Source organism: Aquarana catesbeiana, linkage group LG02, assembly GCF_042186555.1.
Source record: "Aquarana catesbeiana isolate 2022-GZ linkage group LG02, ASM4218655v1, whole genome shotgun sequence".
Classification (NCBI taxonomy): Eukaryota; Metazoa; Chordata; class Amphibia; order Anura; family Ranidae; genus Aquarana; species Aquarana catesbeiana.
The window spans coordinates 691,929,780-691,947,879 of NC_133325.1; the positions used below are offsets into that span (position 1 = coordinate 691,929,780).

General features: G+C 39.8%; 1 protein-coding gene across 17 annotated transcripts in view; it reads right to left on the minus strand.

Moving 5' to 3' along the window:
* Positions 1-606: 606 nt before the first annotated feature.
* Positions 607-18,100, minus strand: part of MYO18A (myosin XVIIIA) — a 498,725-nt gene continuing 481,231 nt past the window's right edge. For 13 of the 17 annotated variants that reach the window (XM_073616818.1, XM_073616817.1, XM_073616816.1 and 10 more), the window contains one exon: positions 3,647-3,779. Coding sequence is in view for 4 of the 17 variants with exons in the window: in XM_073616822.1 (XP_073472923.1) it covers positions 3,641-3,779 (139 nt within the window). In the remaining 13 variants the exon portion in view is untranslated. Of the gene's footprint in view, positions 3,780-5,950; positions 5,987-18,100 lie in introns of all 17 variants that reach the window. The other 4 variants (XM_073616822.1, XM_073616821.1, XM_073616820.1 and 1 more) reach the window with 2 other exon arrangements.

Below are 18,100 nucleotides of genomic sequence, written 5' to 3' on the forward strand. Positions count from 1 at the left end.
TTTAATTATGGGTGCAACATGAAACATAGTTCCAAAAGTGAACTATGCCTTTAGGCAATGTTTTCCGAAAAGTGTGTATGATACAGTAAACAAAACAAACAGTCTGATTTTTTTTAATTTCAATTTAATTACACACAGTTGATAAAAAAAAGCAGCAGCTCGAGTATATCTAAAATATGGATAGCTGGGCCTTCATTACCACACTGTCTTGTAGGATTGATCTTCTACCAGGGATATACACAGTATGTGGCATGCTTACAGGTATCTCCTCAGCTATAGACATTGTTGCTCAAGCTTTTAGTGGACACCAGGGAGCAAATCTGGAAAATATCCATTCTAAAGTGTACCTATTACCTACACACAGAGGACGCAGCCGTTTTGAGGGCAGAAAGAATGGCGGCATTTTGTTTCTATAGTAACATTTGTCAATACCGTGACAGGTTGTTTACACAAAATTCCAGGCTCAGCTGTAGTATAATAACAGGTACACTTCACATGATTACCAATTACTTTTTGACATGAAAAATCAATTGTTAAAAAAATTTCTCTTCCTTGGAAGAGAAATTCACATCCCTAAACCCAATATCAATGGATTACATGCAGAACTTCAAGCATCTTGGTACTTTTTATTGCACAGTTTACTGAAATCAGCATGGATCTGGAAATTAAAACACAAGTTTAAAAAGTGAAAAGCAATCAATACATACATCTGTGTAAAACCAGAAAATGGCATCTCTCATATTTCCTTCCACAAACACGGTTTATCACAAGTAGTCTATATAAATAAAGATAGTGCTGTGATGGAGGAAGATTGGGAAGGAGCATGGTCTTCCAAGGATGGAGTTTTTAGTGTACTCTGCAAATGTCATGTTTAAGGTGTGGCTCATTCCTCTATGACAGCTCTAGAAATGTGGACTGTGGGTGAGCTAGATGTGACGGGGACAACTTGAGGTGAGCTGCAAAGAAAAGGCTGGAGAAAGGGAGTGAAGGGAAATATGCCATCTCAGTTACATTTACCCTACAGTTATATACTCCCTTGAATCCCCCTATACACCCTTCTATATAGTGGCTAACTCTACCACAAGCCAACTTCGTAGCATCTTTGCTCTGTGAAGGTAACATACATACAGTAATACAGAGGTGGTGAAACTGAAAGGACCATAATCACAAAAAAAACCTGCATTTTGATACTGCGGTTAATTCTTGTAATGATAGTTATCAATTATATATTCAACACATTTACCTGCAGACCAAGATGTCCAGCATGGTGACAGTGAAGGGATTAGGACAAACTACAACATTGGCCGCATTTGCTGAAACTACTCAAGCACCTCTGGCCATGTTATAGTTTGTCCCAAATCTTATGACTGCCATTTTTGCTCGTAAGCTTGGTTGGCATGTAAATGTGAAGAAAACCATAAAGGCGTGTAAAATAAAGGAATTACAACACTGATAATCATTACTTTTGAATGCACAATCATATTAGAATAAAATATTTTTGCAACAGAGGTCCTTCAAAAGGTACAAGAACTAAGAACACACACCACTCTTCCAGTAATAAACTAAAACCTCCATTAAAAGATTTTTTTAAAAAGCCTGCAGTGCTTCCTTTGCAGCTTACGGTTTACTTTAAAATGAAATTTGCACATGAATCTGAGCTCCAGTAATTCTGCCACTTTGTAAAATCTGCTGGCTTACTATGGTTTACGTTCAGAGAGGTGCATGCCACTTTGTAGACTTATCACTCTTTATTTACACTGATTGTTATACTGAGCGCTGGGAGTACAGCTATCACTACACTCCCAATGTTCTGACGGGAGAGACTATCTTCTTATAAACAACATCTCTGCCTGGCTCTCCCCTCTAATGTTCATGCACAGAGAGCTTTGTATTTTGTGAAGGGGTTCACATAATACAAAGCACTCTGGGCAGGAGGAGAGGAGGAATAAGCACAGCAGCTGTATGCGACTTTGCAGCTGTTGGAGACCAGAAGGTCTAATGTCAGAGCTATAGTGAAAGCTGTACTCCTGGAGCTCAGTAAAAATGTAAACTGTAAATTAAAGAGATAAGTCTAAAGGTGGCATATACCTCGTTGGACTTAACCTATTGTAATCCAGCAGATTTTACAAAGTGGCTGAATTCCTGGAGTTCAGCTTTAAAAGTGTACCAGTTGGCAGCATAGCAGCCTCATAGATTTCCTTTTGTTTAGTAAGTGGACAGGCTGCATTCTCCTAAATACTGCAAAAGTGTACAATGCGTTTGCTGCTTGACTGCAACAGGTACACTTTTAAAAGTACTTGCCCAGTATAGAAATATGGGAGCTGCCATGATTGTTCTCTTAAGGTTAATGCCCCATGCTGTCATTCTTATGCTTCCTTCACTACTTGTTGAATCACTGACCAGCAACAAGGTTTCCAGTAAGAGATCCGCAAGGATCTGGATGACAATCCTTGGAGCACGTACCTTCAAAAACATGGTAATAATGGCAACTTTTTTCTGTATCTGCAAGATTTCTGGTGAATCAGAAGTGATTATTTATGTCAGGCATATCAGTATGCTGCCTTTTATTGAAATATTTAGTTATTGCCATGACTTTATACAGATGAATGAGAACAATAACAGCTGTACATTGTGGTTTAGGACAAATCAAGTCATTCCTACAGGACAAGCAAGACTTCCTAGTTAGCCATGCTAAGAACTTGCATTTTTTTTTTTTTTTGCATATCTTCGAAGGAGATTCCTAATGTACATACACATTTTTTACCAAAATAGTTTTACATTTTTGGTATCGCACCTGGATATACCAATATAAAAGATTTGATGCAGGCCCTCCTGGCAGGCTAGCAATTATAGGAACACTGTGTACTTCATATTATTTGCTTTAGTCTTTGCTGTGAGAATACCACCCTTTTTACCCACAATGCAATGTGCACAGCTTTTACCCAAGCTGCTCTTTTTTGTCACATATCTGTGAACAGCATGTCTGAAGTATGACCCCCACCAGAGCCAGCCTGTGTGATCTTTTATTCTTTTTGACACCTGCTGTCTTTTCTTTAGTTAATCAGGAAACCAAGTGTATATACATAATAAACATATGTAAATAAAAAAGTACAGGATCATCACTTTTGAAGGGTCTGGAAAGCATTAAAGATCAATAAAGAGGGCAAAAGAAAGGCACCATTTAGCGCGGCACTCCATGAAGGCAGCACCTACAACGATCGCTTGGGACTACACGTCGTTCTAGTGTTTACAGATAGGAGCTCTTAGACCCAAGGACAGTGGAAATCCCAGTTACTGTGTTACAATTCAATGTTCCAAAAAGGGGGACAAACTTTCAGAAAAAAGATCAGAGTAATAATTTATATCTGTTTACTCTTCCACCAACCGTCAAGCATGAACACAAGCGTGAACAATCCGATGGAAGCCACCTTCAACTTTAAATGCAGAAATGAGCCCATGCAGTGAGAGTGGCAGGATCTGGGCAGAAGTGGAGTTATCTAGCCAAGTCTGAGATGATCATCATTTGGAAGCCAGTAGACTGTTCCATGGACAAGTACAGAAACTGCAAATCTCAATCCATGGACATTGCAGTGTGCTCACATTCTCCAGCGTAGCAATAACTTTCACACGCTCAGCATGGTTAGGATAATGCTTCAGAGGATTTGGTTTCTGTGTCACTGTCGCTCAGGTAGCTCCGAGTGGAATATTTCGATCGATATGTACTTTCAAAATTGTCCCGCTCGTCGTCATAACTTAATGGTTTCCTATAGGATGGGGGGCTGTTCAGGGGAAAAAAGAAAAAAGGACACTGTCAATTTCTACAACAAGGTTAATCTTTCAGCTATGTTATCTACGATTTGGTTTAAATAATTCAAATATATTATGGAATTTTGTTAGCATGCAGGATCAGTTTGAATCACACTGATTTGTATTCACCCTTGCAAAAACCTGATTGTGCAAAATAAATAAGGCTAAAGTCCAAGAAAATTGATATTTCAGTATTTGGCAGTGGATGAAAGTCTTACATGCTGGTTAAATATATCAGACCGGCAGGTTGATATCTACCTATACACAACCTTGACCTCAGTTTCTACTTGGTTTAAGCTTTGGAATTAGAATACCAACAGTGCCAATTTCTGGTTAGCCAACAAAAACATTGCCTATGGTAGGGTTTCCATCAAAATTGGATCTAAATCAATTTAGATGCAGTTTTATTGTTCATAAGCACCCATTATTACATTATACTTTTAATCCTAAAGTGCCCTTTACTCATCTTGTCATCAGTGTTAGGTGTACCTTCCAGCCTCAGTGTGGAAGTATGAATATCCCTTAAGCCACACATCGAAGCAAGCCCACTTAAGAAAGTATGTGCCAACCTCAGTCTGGGCTCCCGCCAGGCCATGCCCACAATGCAGTTCGCTCAGCCCCTTGAGAAGCCTCCAGTGTGTCCTGTTTGGGTATGTTATTTAATCTTGCTTGTATGATGCTAGGAACAGCTACTTGACTGGGGTAGAAGGGGGGGGGGGGGTGTGGTGGCACAAAACAGTTGATTCAGGATGATCGCAGGAAATACATAACTAGCATAGTAGAGACTTGTAAAGTTCTTGTTAAAAAAAAAAAAAAAAAGAAGCCCTCCTATAGCTCAGGCCATGAAGCTGTTTTACAAACATGTGCCAGATATGCACCAGGAGAGGACAAAAAAAACATGGTGGCAACCAAGAAAATCTTTCTAGTAACTTATATTTATATATTAAACTTAACGTGAATGCTCACTTTAGTTAACATCCCTTTACTCATCACTAAACCTAACTTAAAGGAGAATTCAGCACTGGAGAACCGAGTAAACAGATCAAAAGCCAGTCAAGACTCTAAAAGAGAAAAATCAGTCAAGAGAAATTCTGACTGATGGTAAAGAGAAAAGTTATCAAAATGATGAATGCTAATCCATACACTAATCAATACTGAAATGTTAATTTTCAATGGAATTGGTAATCTAAATTTGATGCCTAACACAATTATCTATTTAACAAAATTAGTCAGAAGCGAATGCATGCTGTTTTCAGCATTTACACTCATATTAGGAATTTATTGGGTTTTCTTCACACATGCAATATAATAATTAAAAAAAAATATTGGTAATTATTCGCACACACAGGCAGATATCTTGTAAGCTGAACCAATATTTTTGAGAATGTGGCATAGCTAATTACTAAAATACACAGAGGACACATTAAAGTGTAATCATAAGTGTGAATACTTTTGCTAACAAATCAAGAATCTGCCCCCATTACCACATATATCAAAATCATTCATACAAGCCATTGAAGAGAATGACTGTATCTAGCAATGGCCGCTCCCTTGGCGTGCCTTAGTTACGTGGAAGAGTTTAATGGGCAAACTGGTAGACGTCATGGTTGGGGGCTAAGGATGCCCTTCTAGCAAACAAAATCACACTTACATTAAAAGTTCAATCAAGCTCCGTAAAACAATGATGCCTGTACTTCATTAATGGCTAGAACTCAAATGAATCATAATGCACTTTTTTGACTTTGTAAAAGCCAGAAGAAAACAAAGGACGTTTATCCCACAGCAATAAATCAAATACAAATTTTAACCTGTAATGGGAAAATCTTCTTGCTGTGGGACTTTTCATCCTCTAGCTTAAATCACCCAATATTGGTTCAGCCTAGCCAACTGGCTGCCTCTGTGCTGCAAAGTACATCTATTCTCCCAAAACCTATTAGGATCTGTAGCTGGGCCATCTCCAAGGTATTTATAATAGGGTTTTTTTTAATTAGCAAAGAAACATAACAAAAATTCTGCAATATTATGTTTATATGATATTGATCTAGTGACAGAGATGTCCCAGCTAGACATTTTAGAATCAGAAGCAGTAAGTTGGGGATAATGACCTACAGATTGTCTGCGCAAAGAATACCAACATACTTACATTTTATTTACCACACTGATTAGTCTTTGTTTTTACCTGTCAATTAATGATGTAACATGAATGATCTTCTACAGACATGTAAATAGGAGCAGCACATTGTGAATTCATTTTGGGGGCCCTAGTGAGTTTACAAAGTAACCACTTTATTGGAGGCAAATCAACTACAAAAATGTGATAAGCACTAAATAAGTGAAGTAGCAAAGGTTTTAGAAGGGAATCTGTAAGAAACATGGGAGCTAGCAATACTCATTTTTCTTTAGCTGTGCATGCTCCAAGACTCTGACTTCAATAACCAGCAAGTCACCAAGCTGAAACATGTACAGGTAAAAGCCAGTAAATTAGAATATTTTGAAAAACTTGATTTATTTCAGTAATTGCATTCAAAAGGTGTAACTTGTACATTATATTTATTCATTGCACACAGACTGATGCATTCAAATGTTTATTTCATTTAATTTTGATGATTTGAAGTGGCAACAAATGAAAATCCAAAATTCCGTGTGTCACAAAATTAGAATATTGTGTAAGGGTTAAATTTTGAAGACACCTGGTGCCACAAACTAATCAGCTGATTAACTCAAAACACCTGCAAAGGGCTTTAAATGGTCTCTCTGTCCAGTTCTGAAGCCTACACAAACATGGGGAAGACTTCAGATTTGACAGCTGTCCAAAAGGCGACCATCGACACATTGCACAAGGAGGGAAAGACACAAAAGGTTATTTGCTGAAGAGGCTGGCTGTTCTCAGAGCTCTGTGTCCAAACACATTAATAGAGAGGCAAAGGGAAGGAAAAACTGTGGTCAGAAAAAGTGTACAAGCGATAGGGATCACCGCGCCCTAGTCAAGATTGTGAAAAAAAACCCATTCAAAAATGTGGGGGAGATTCACAAGGAGTGGACAGCTGCTGGAGTCAGTGCTTCAAGATCCACCACCAAGAGACGCTTGAAAGACATGGGTTTCAACTGCCGCATACCTCGTGTCAAGCCACTGTTGACCAAGAAACAGCGCGAAAACCGTCTCACCTGGGCTAAGGAAAAAAAGAGCTGGACTGCTGCTGAGTGGTCCAAAGTCATGTTTTCTGACGAAAGCAAATTTTGCATTTCCTTTGGAAATCGAGGTCCCAGAGTCTGGAGGAAGACAGGAGAGGCACAGGATCCACGTTGCCTGAAGTCTAGTGTAAAGTTTCCACCATCAGTGATGGTTTGGGGTGCCATGTCATCTGCTGGTGTCGGTCCACTCTGTTTCCTGAGATCCAGGGTCAACGCAGCCGTCTACCAGCAAGTTTTAGAGCACTTCATGCTTCCTGCTGCTGACCTGCTCTATGGAGATGGAGATTTCAGGTTCCAACAGGACTTGGCGCCTGCACACAGCGCAAAATCTACCCGTGCCTGGTTTACGGACCATGGTATTTCTGTTCTAAATTGGCCAGCCAACTCCCCTGACTTTAGCCCCATAGAAAATCTGTGGGGTATTGTGAAAAGGAAGATGCAGAATGCCAGACCCAACAACGCAGAAGAGTTGAAGGCCACTATCAGAGCAACCTGGGCTCTCATAACACCTGAGCAGTGCCAGAAACTCATCGACTCCATGACACGCCGCATTAATGCAGTAATTGAGGCAAAAGGAGCTCCAACCAAGTATTGAGTATTGTACATGCTCATATTTTTCATTTTCATACTTTTCAGTTGGCCAACATTTCTAAAAAATCCCTTTTTTGTATTAGCCTTAAGTAATATTCTAATTTTGTGACACACGGAATTTTGGATTTTCATTTGTTGCCACTTCAAATCATCAAAATTAAATGAAATAAACATTTGAATGCATCAGTCTGTGTGCAATGAATAAATATAATGTACAAGTTACACCTTTTGAATGCAATTACTGAAATAAATCAAGTTTTTCAAAATATTCTAATTTACTGGCTTTTACCTGTATACAAGACTGTCGTTTAGACTTCACTGGCTACATTCTTGTCCCAGACAGAAATTGTAATTCCATTACACTGGTGGCCCATTTGAAAAAGCTAAAATATGCTACCTAACATAAAATTAATTTCCTGTATCTAAATTGGCTCCTTTTTTCTGTTTGTTTCACGATAAAAAATAAAATAAAATGGAAATTAAAAAATACTTTATAGCTACACAGATAATACCATAAAATAACATTTTCATTTAGAAATAAAAATAATAAATCCTGGACTCTGGATAGTATATGCAAAACAAGCATCTTATTTTATTAATTGTCTCAATTGTTATGGAGGGGATAAAACAACAGCTGTTGCAGTGATCCCCCGCAAAAGACGGCTGAACTCTTAAATCACACCTTGTAAAATATATTCACACATTTTCTTGCTTCCAAGAGACAGGGGCTCCAAAATTATGTTCACCAACTGTGTGTTAAATGGTTAAAGCAGCAACCTGCTCCATCTATTCTAATGAATTGCCATCATCATTATTTATTAATAGAGGTCTGCAGATCCTGAGCAACTGCACAATGCGGAAAGTGAAACAGCATCATTAAATACCGCTCTCTACTATTCAATCATCATGTGGCTGTGGACATTAATCCATTTAATAGATGCAAATTACCATCTACCACTAATTAATACATTTAACCCTAACAATTTCATGGTCCATCCTTTCACAATAAGACTTTAAAATCCCTGGTTCTCTTTTTTATATCAACTACCATGTAATACAATGCATCCGGAAAGCATTCACAGCGTTTCACTTTTTCCACATTTTGTTATGTTACAGCCTTATTCCAAAATGGACTAAATTCATTATTTTCCTCAAAAGTCGACAACAAATATCCCATAATGACAGTGTAAAATACGTTTTTTTTTCAAATCTTTACAAATTTAATAAAAATAGAAAACAAAAAAAACCCATGTACATAAGTATTCGCAGCCTTTGCCATAAAATTCAAAATTGAGCTCAGGTGCATCCTGTTTCCACTGATCATCCTTAAAATGTTTCTACAACTTGATTGGAGTCCACCTGTGGTAAATTCAGTTAATTGGACATGATTTGGAAAGGCACACACCTGTCTATATAAGTTCCTCAGTTAACAGTGCACGTCAGAGCACAAACCGAGTGATGAAGTCCAAGGAATTGTCTGTAGACCTCCGAGACAGGATTGTATTGAGGCAAAGATCTGGGGAAGGGTAAGGAAAAATTTCTGCAGCATTGAAGGTCCCAATAAGCACAGTGGCCTCCATCATGCATAAGTGGAAGAAGTGTGAAACCCCCAGGACTCTTCCTAGAGAAGGCTGCCCGGCCAAACTGAGCGAATGGGGGAGAAGGGTGTTAGTCAGGAAGGTGACCAAGAACCCGATGGTCACTCTGACAGAGCTCCAGCATTTCTCTGTGGAGAGGGGAGAACCTTCCAGGAGAAAAGCCATCTCTGCAGCCCTCCACCAATCAGGCCTGTATGGTAGAGTGGCCAGACGGAAGCCACTCCTCAGTAAAAGGCACATGACAGCCCGCCTGGAGTTTGCCAAAGGGCACCTGAAGGACTCTCAGACCATGATAAACAAAACTCTCTGGTCTGATGAAACAAAGACTGAATGCTTTGGCCTGAATGGCAAGCGTTATGTCTGGAGGAAACCAGGAACCACTCATCACCTGGCCAATACCACCCTACAGTGAAGCATGGTGGTGACGGCATCATGTTGTAGGGAGGTTTTTCATCGGCAGGAACTGGGAGACTAGTCAGGATTGAGGGAAAGATAAATGCAGAAATGTACAGAGACATCCTTGATGAAAACCTGCTCCAGAGCGCTCAGGACCTCAGACTGGGGCAAAGGTTCATCTTCCAACAGGACAATGACCCTACGCACACAGGCAAGATAACAAAGGAGTAGCTACGGGACAACTTTGTAAATGTTCTTGAGTGGCTCAGCCAGAGCCCAGACTTGAACCCGATTGAACATTTCTGGAGAGATGGCTGTGCACTGATGCTCCCCATCTAACCTGATGGAGATTGAGAGGTCCTGCAAAGAAGAATAGGAGAAACTGCCCAAAAATAGGAGTGCCAAGTTTGTAGCATCATACTCAAGACTTGAGGCTGTAATTGGTGCCAAAGGTGCTTCAACAAAGTATTGAGCAAAGGCTGTGAATACTTACCGTATTTATCAGCATATAACACGCACTTTTTCCCCCTTAAAATAGGGAGGAAATCGCGTGTGCGTGTTATACGCTGATATAGGCTTCCTCGGAGGGGAAGGAGGGAATGTGCTGCCGAAATACAGAGCCGCAATCTCCTGTGTACTCGGCTCACAGTCACGCACAGTCCCACCCCCTGGATGGCTCCTAGCGGTGATATCCCAGCATTGGACCGCTGTTATGACCAAAGGAGCCGAGCCGAGTACACAGGAGATCCGTTTCTGTCTATCACAGCATAGACAAGGCTGCAGATGGACACTGATCAGCCTGCAATTATGGACAAGGCTGCAGATGGGCACTGATTAAGCTGTAATGATGAGCAAGGCTGCAGATGGGCACTGATTAGGCTGCAATGATGGGCAAGGCTGCAGATGGGCACTGATCAGGTTCCAACGATGGGAAAGGCTGCAGATGGGCACTGATTAGGCTGCAATTAAGGGCAAGGCTGTAAATGGGCACTGATTAGGCTGTAATGATGGACAAGGCTGTAGATGGGCACTGATCAGGTTACAATCATGGGAAAGGCTGCAGACGGGCACTGATTAGGCTGCAATTATGGGCAAGGCTGTAGATGGGCACTGATTAGGCTGTAATGATGGGCAAGGCTGTATATGGGTACTGATTAGGCTGTAATGATGGGCAAGGCTGTAGATGGGCACTGATTAGGCGGCAATGATGGGCAAGGCTGCAGATGGGCACCGATTAGGCTGCAATGATGGGCGAAGCTGCAGATGGGCACTGATTAGGTTGCAGTGATGGGCAAAGCTGCAGATGGGCACTGCTGCAATGATGGGCAAGGCTGTAGATAGGCACTGATGGACAAGACTGCAGATGGGCACTGATTAGGCTGAAATGATGGGCAAGGCTGCAATGAAGGGCAATGGTGAGGCTGCAGATGGGCACTGATCTGGCTTCATTAATGGGCAACAGCGAGGCTGCAGATGGGCACTGATAAGGCTGCATTGATGGGCACTGACCCTTATTTTGCTTCAAAATTCTTTATTTAAAACTTTTGTTTTTTTCCTAAAACTTCCCTCTGAAAATTAAGGTGCATGTTATACGCCGATAAATACGGTATGTACATGTGATTTTGTGTTTTTGTTTTTTATTTTTAACAAATTTGCAAAGATTTCAAACAAACTTCTATCACGTTGTCATTATGGGGTATTGTTTGTAGAAGTTTGAGGAAAATAATGAATTGAATCCATTTTGGAATAAGGGTCCTTTCACACGGGCTTGGACTCCGCTTGCTCAGCGGGGGATCAATCCGCTGATCCCCGCTGAGCAGGCGGATGACAGGTCCGTCTCCGCTCACTGTGCAGAGACGGACCTGTCAGAGCCCCACTCTCCTCTATGGAGAGATCGGATGAAAATGGATCGCCTGTCAGTTTTCAATCGATCCTATGCGATCCGACCCGCCAGACGGATGGATGGAAAATAGGGTCTCCTTCCGTCCGGATTTCACGGAGAGGACTGGATCATATAGCAGCGTGTGTCAGTGTACATGTCACCGCTGACATCCGTCGCACCATAAGGTTGAATGGAGCCTCCGATCAGCTCTGCCTGAAAAAACGTCAGGGGGACCTGATTGGAAAGCCTGTATGAAAGGGGCCTAAGGCTGTAAAATAACAAAATATGGAAAAAGTGAAGCGCTGGGAATACTTTCCGGATGCATTGTATATCTGCCATTTTCATTTTATGTAATTTAGTCTCCTTTACCCTTCTTTCTTGTTTTTACACTTTGCTTTGACTTTCTGGTGCCTCCCATCTCTTAAAATTTTGCAAGTTTAGCAGCTTTTATGTCTTTCAGTGCTGGGTGAATAATGAAAGGTTTTAATGCAGAGCACCCGGCACAATGATGCCCTACCCTCTTACATTAACCCTCCATGCAAACCTAACACGAAACCTCTCTGTATTTCTAACCCTAATCTCCAACATAAACCTAAATGAACACTATAATGGTTTTGACACAATTTTTTCAATAGTAAAAAAAAAAAACATCTCCTGTATTAAGAGACAACTATGGATAAATGAGCACAGGAGGCACGGCAGAAAGCACCCTTGTCAGTCTGGGGGGTAGGGAGTGTTAAACGTATTAGCAGATTTAGATACACTAACAAGTTTAAGCCAAACTCCAGCTTACACTTTGTAATCAGTTAAAGCAAACAGTTTTGTTTTTCCTTTTGGGATAAAGGTTTTGCAGGAATAAATAAAAGCTGACCATTTTAATCACCAATGCCCATGTTAGGTGGTTTGTCCCATACATGTAAACTGATACATTCTGCTGGAGAGCTTGTACTTTTGAAAAACAACAGACTTGCTGTCTGGATCACCAGATGAAAATAGAAAAAAGAAAGCCTAAAAAATTGAAACTTTAAACGCTGGCTGTGGGAAAACGCAAAATGTGGCAAAATCACGCTGCGACTCTGGTAAAAGCCTATGCGTACATGGACACATAGGCTTTTATGGAGTTAAGTTTAGGAGCTTTGGCAAAAAACAAAACAGAAGCTCCTCAACTCAAGTTTAGGAGCTGCCAATATACACAAAGCCTTAGAATGGGTAAGCTACAATATATTAAATGTTTGCTTTTGGGTTTAATACTGCTTTTAGGCTTGAATGCATGGCTGCTGGTGTGCGCAGGGAGCAAACCATGCAAATGCACTGATCATGGTGCATCGCACTGTTTACAGTGTTTTTTGTTAGAACCTTATTGAAATATCACGTGTCATTTCATTAACTTCTATTCACACATTGGATTTGTAATGCAATATATTGTAAGCTATCAGTAATAGTTCCACAGTTCAAGCTATGTACATGAGTTTGCATGGCATCCTGATGCAGTTAAAAAAAAATACTGCATGTGGTATTCTACTTCAGCACACATCACTGCAACGCAGTGGTATGAATTGCCCTCATTGGGAACAAGGCTTTTTGTCTTTTTTGTGCTGGGCAGCTTACAGTCCCAGCGCACCTGGTGTGAAGTATCCCTCAATCTAATGTTTTTAGTCCAATGCTATAGATCTGTACAGAGTAATATATATATATATATATATATATATATATATATATATATATATATATATATATATATATATATATATATATATATATATATATATAGTGCCTTGGAAAAGTATTCATACCCCTTGAAATTTTCCACATTTTGTCATATTACAATCAAAAAAGAAAATGTATTTTATAGAAATTTTATGTTATAGACCAACACAAAGTGGCACATAATTGTGAAGTGGAAGGAAAATGATTTAACATTTTTTTTACAAATAAATATGTGAAAAGTGTGGTGTTCATTTGTATTCTGTATTTGTATTCTTTACTCTGATAACCCTAACTAAAATTTAGTGGAACCAACTGCCTTCAGAAGTCACCTAATTAGTAAATAGAGTTCACCTGTGTGTAATTTAATCTCAGTATAAATACAGCTGTTCTGTGAAGCCCTCAGAGGTTTGTTAGAGAACCTTAGTGAACAAACAGCATAATGAAAGCCAAGGAACACATCAGACAGGTCAGGGACAATGTTGTGGAAAAGTTTCAAGCAGGGTTAGGTTCTAAAAAAATATCCCAAGCTTTTAACATCTCACGGAGCACTGTTCAATCCATCATCGGAAAATGGAAAGAGTATGGCACAACTGCAAACCTACCAAGACATGGCCGCCCACCTAAACTGACAGGCCGGGCAAGGAGAGCATTATTTAGAGAAGCAGCCAAGAGGCCCATTGTAACTCTGGAGGAGCTGCAGAGCTCCACAGCTCAGGCAGGAGAATCTGTCCACAGGACAACTATTAGTCGTACACTCCAAAAATCTGGCCTTTATGGAAGAGTGGCAAGAAGAAAGCCATTGTTGAAAGAAAGCCATAAGAAGTCCAGTTTGCAAGAAGCCATGTGCATGACACAGCAAACATGTGGAAGAAGGTGCTCTGGTTAAGATGAGACCAATTGAACTTTTTGGCCTAAAAGCAAAATGATATGTGTGGCGGAAAACCAACACCACACATAACTCTGAACACACCATCCCCACCGTGAAACATGGTGGTGGCAGCATTATGTTTTAGGGTGCTTTTCTTCAGCAGGGACAGGGAAGCTGGTCAGAGTTGATGGGAAGATGGATGGAGCCAAATACAGGGCAATCTTACAAAAAAACATGTTAAATGTCTGCAAAAGACTTGAGACTGGGGCGGAGGGTCACCTTCCAGCAGGACAACAACCCTAAACATACAGCCAAAGTTACAATGGAATGTTTAGATCAAAGCAAATTCATGTGTTAGAATGGCCCAGTCAAAGTCCAGATCTAAATCCAATTGAGAACCTGTGACAAGGTTTGAAAATTGCCGTTCACAGACGCTCTCCCATCCAATCTGACAGAGCTTGAGCTATTTTGCAAAGAAGAATGGGCAAAGCTGGTAGAGACATACCCAAAAAGACTTGCAGCTGTAATTGCAGCGAAAGGTGGTCCTACAAAGTATTGACTCAGGGGGGCTGAATACAATAGCACGCCACACTTTTCACAAATTTATTTGTAAAAAATTTGGAAAACCATTTATCATTTTCCTTCCACTTCACAATTATATGCCACTTTGTGTTGGTCCATCACATAAAATTCCAATAAAATACATTAACGTTTTTGGTTGTAATAAGACAAAATGTGGAAAATTTCAAGGGGTATGAATACTTTTTTGTATCAATAATTTTTATTAAATTTAGTTGACAAACAGAAAAATCAACAAAATGTACAGTACATTGTAAACAATGGCATTAGTATCAATATTAACGTTCCTTGTTTTCCTGCACTCCATGCAAACTCGTAGTGCATTATTTTTCTTACATTAATATCAGTAGTCAAAGTATTAGGTAAGAGGTACTATCCTTGTGTTGTAGCACAAGGTTTCAATGAATACCCACTTGCGATCACTCTAATTCGTCGCCGTTCCACTAGTTGATTTTGTCAACCCCTCACTCTTTAGCTATCAGCAGTTTATAATACGGAACTGATCATGTGAACATGACAACATAACTGTAAAGAAGTAATATCAACATAACCATAAACATAGAACAGTCAAGGGGATATCTATTTAATCCGTTTGTGAACTAGGATGTATGAATACTTTTTCAAGGCACTGTGTATGTATATATATATATATATATATATATATATATATATATATATATATATATATATATATACATATACATACACACACACACACACACACACAAAGCATCTGAGGCACAGTGATGTTTTCTCTTTAAGTGCCTATTCCTGATTCCTATAAATAAAATATTTATCTATATGCATGGATTAAAACGCCATGTATGTAAGGATTCTTTCATTTGAACATGGTAATGTTGGTGGAGGCAGGAGTGAATCTGCTGGGAGATATTGAGGAGGTTTTCCAAACAAATAAGCTGGATGCTACTTTTAGTAATAGCTTATACATTAACCCACTTTCCCTCCTGCCTCGTATTCCTGATTCTCTACCCCTATGAATCTTCATTCGGTTCCAAAATGCACCCTCCAGGCAGAAACAAATTGTGTTGAAGTTGTGCAAATTGCAGGCACGCCAGAGTATTAATCCAGATCAATGAGCGAAGGGAGATTGAAAAACAAAGGATCTGTCAGGGAATTTGCTGCTTGCCCTGTGAGGATTCTCCTAACTGAACAAATGAACACGCTTAGCCCTGGAGCCAAGTCAGCCAGCTTGCAGGTGGAGGGCTCATGTAATATGCCAACAATGAACATGCTATGCATCATGCAAGTTATTTTTCCCGGCTACATAGAGCACAATGAAATGTTGTGACTAAGCCCCTGTCATCCTATAAACACACCTATGCTGACAAGGTTTGATAGGTTAATTGATGTTTCTTGTTTAAAATGCAATACTTCAAATACATTCTGTATGGTGATGAATGAACTGCCGTATAGAGATGAACAGGCTTATTACACAGAGCACAGCAAAGTGCAACACTGGTGTGCAAAGTGCACCTTTCCCTAGCAATCAGATTCCAGTTTATTAAAATAAGAACAGTGAAAATTGTTGTTTACTAGTTGCTATTGTCTTGCTTAATTAAAAAAACTTTACCTGTCACACAAAAAATGCCATATACCCTGGGACCTAATCTGTCAAAGACTGCCCTTATATATGTATGTGTGAAAGGGAAATTCTACATAGTGTTTATGTCTTTGCTAACAAGGGTGTACAGCAGGTTATAATCTGATAAAGAAGCATCTACCTAAAGCATGGACAGGCATTCAATTTTGTGTGACTAGAAATCTTAATTGTGCAAGCACTTCGTATAGTCAGGGCACAGCATACATACCATCGGATCCAGCTACTTGGCCCTACCATGGAACACCCAGAGATTTGTTAGTTGTGGCTAAACATACAAATAAACCAAAGCAAAAAGGCCAAAAGAGATGCTGCTGTGCAACAGTTATATTCATGGATAAAACGGATAGACATCAGGACAGGTTTTCCTCCCGAGAGAGGACTTTGGGCAAGTTTGGTCTACAACAGCCTACAGTAATTGGATACATAGTTGCCCTATATAGAAAGCATGTTAAGGCTGGCCATATATTATGCAATTTTCTTAAAATGTTCCTTTAGATATACCAAAACCATATAATATGAGGTCACACCTAAAGACTTTCAATTTGTATGCAATCAGGCAGGCCTTTGTACTACATAAGGTAAATCTAAAGGAAACTGAATTAGAAAATCGTATAATGTATGGCAAGCCTAAAGCCCGTACATAAAATTAGTTTGGGTTGAACACACACCCCCCCCTCCCCATCCCCCCAGCCATTTCGGTCATGACCCTTCGACAGAAGTCGGCTGCTGTACACATAGGCAGAAAGTCGGCCAGTTCGCCTGACATAACTTTAAGGTGCTTGAACTAATTTGGTGAAAAAAGTAACAATGTGTCGGGAACAATTGGCAACATAAAAATCTTCCAATTCTATAAACTCTGTACATACAAGTCGGTACAGTATGGTTGTGAGCTATGGACTGCAGGACAGGTTGTTGTTAACTCTCTAGTTTGAACCTATATTTTTGATTACTAAAAAAAAAAGGACATACTAAACTGCACGGTGGCTAAGTGGTTAGCGCTTCTGCCTAGAAGCACTAGGGTTCAAATGCCAACCATGGCACTATCTGCACGGAGTCTGAATGTTCTCATTGTGCTTGCGTGGGTTTCTTCCAGGTGCTCCAGTTTCCTCCCACACGTCAAAGATATGCTGGTAGGTTAACTGGCTCCTGTCTAACTTTGCCCTAGTATGTGTGTGTATGAATGTGAGTTAGGGACCTTAGATTTTAAGCTCCTTGAGGGCAGGGACTGGTGTGAACGAACTTTATATATGTAAAGTGTTGCTTAATTGATGACGCTATACAAGAAACCTATAATAAACCACATTTTGTTAAAGCTCAACTCTTGCCAGAACTGGCTATCCCCAACTCTTCTGGATGACTCTCAAATTACTTTGTGTATTTTGTTGTTTGTTTTAAAGTACAAAAGGGTCAGTCACTGCCCTTTCGCTAATATAACTTCCATGATCAAGGTGCAGCTTGCCACTATTTATACTTAGTCCGCATATTTCCCAGACTGCTAGTGAGAAAAAAAATTACACGTAAGAAAAATTTATATATTATTATAAAAGGTGAACGTTTATTTAATATACCAACATGCCTCAATTAAAATCTTAATCACAAGTTAAAGGAAATAAATTAGGTCTACCTGCTTGTGCCAATGCACATGAAATCCAGAATATCCCACAAATAAAATGGTCTACCTATTCCTGACTTATCACCTTGCTGTACTCTTTATGACGCTAGGTGTAGGATCCAGAAAAGAACAGCATTTGAAAAACTAGAGAACCTAAAACATGCCTAGGGAAACAATTGGCCAAACAATTCCAAAATATCCCATAATATCAAATTATGAGTCCTTGATGTTTTTTTAAAGTGGACCT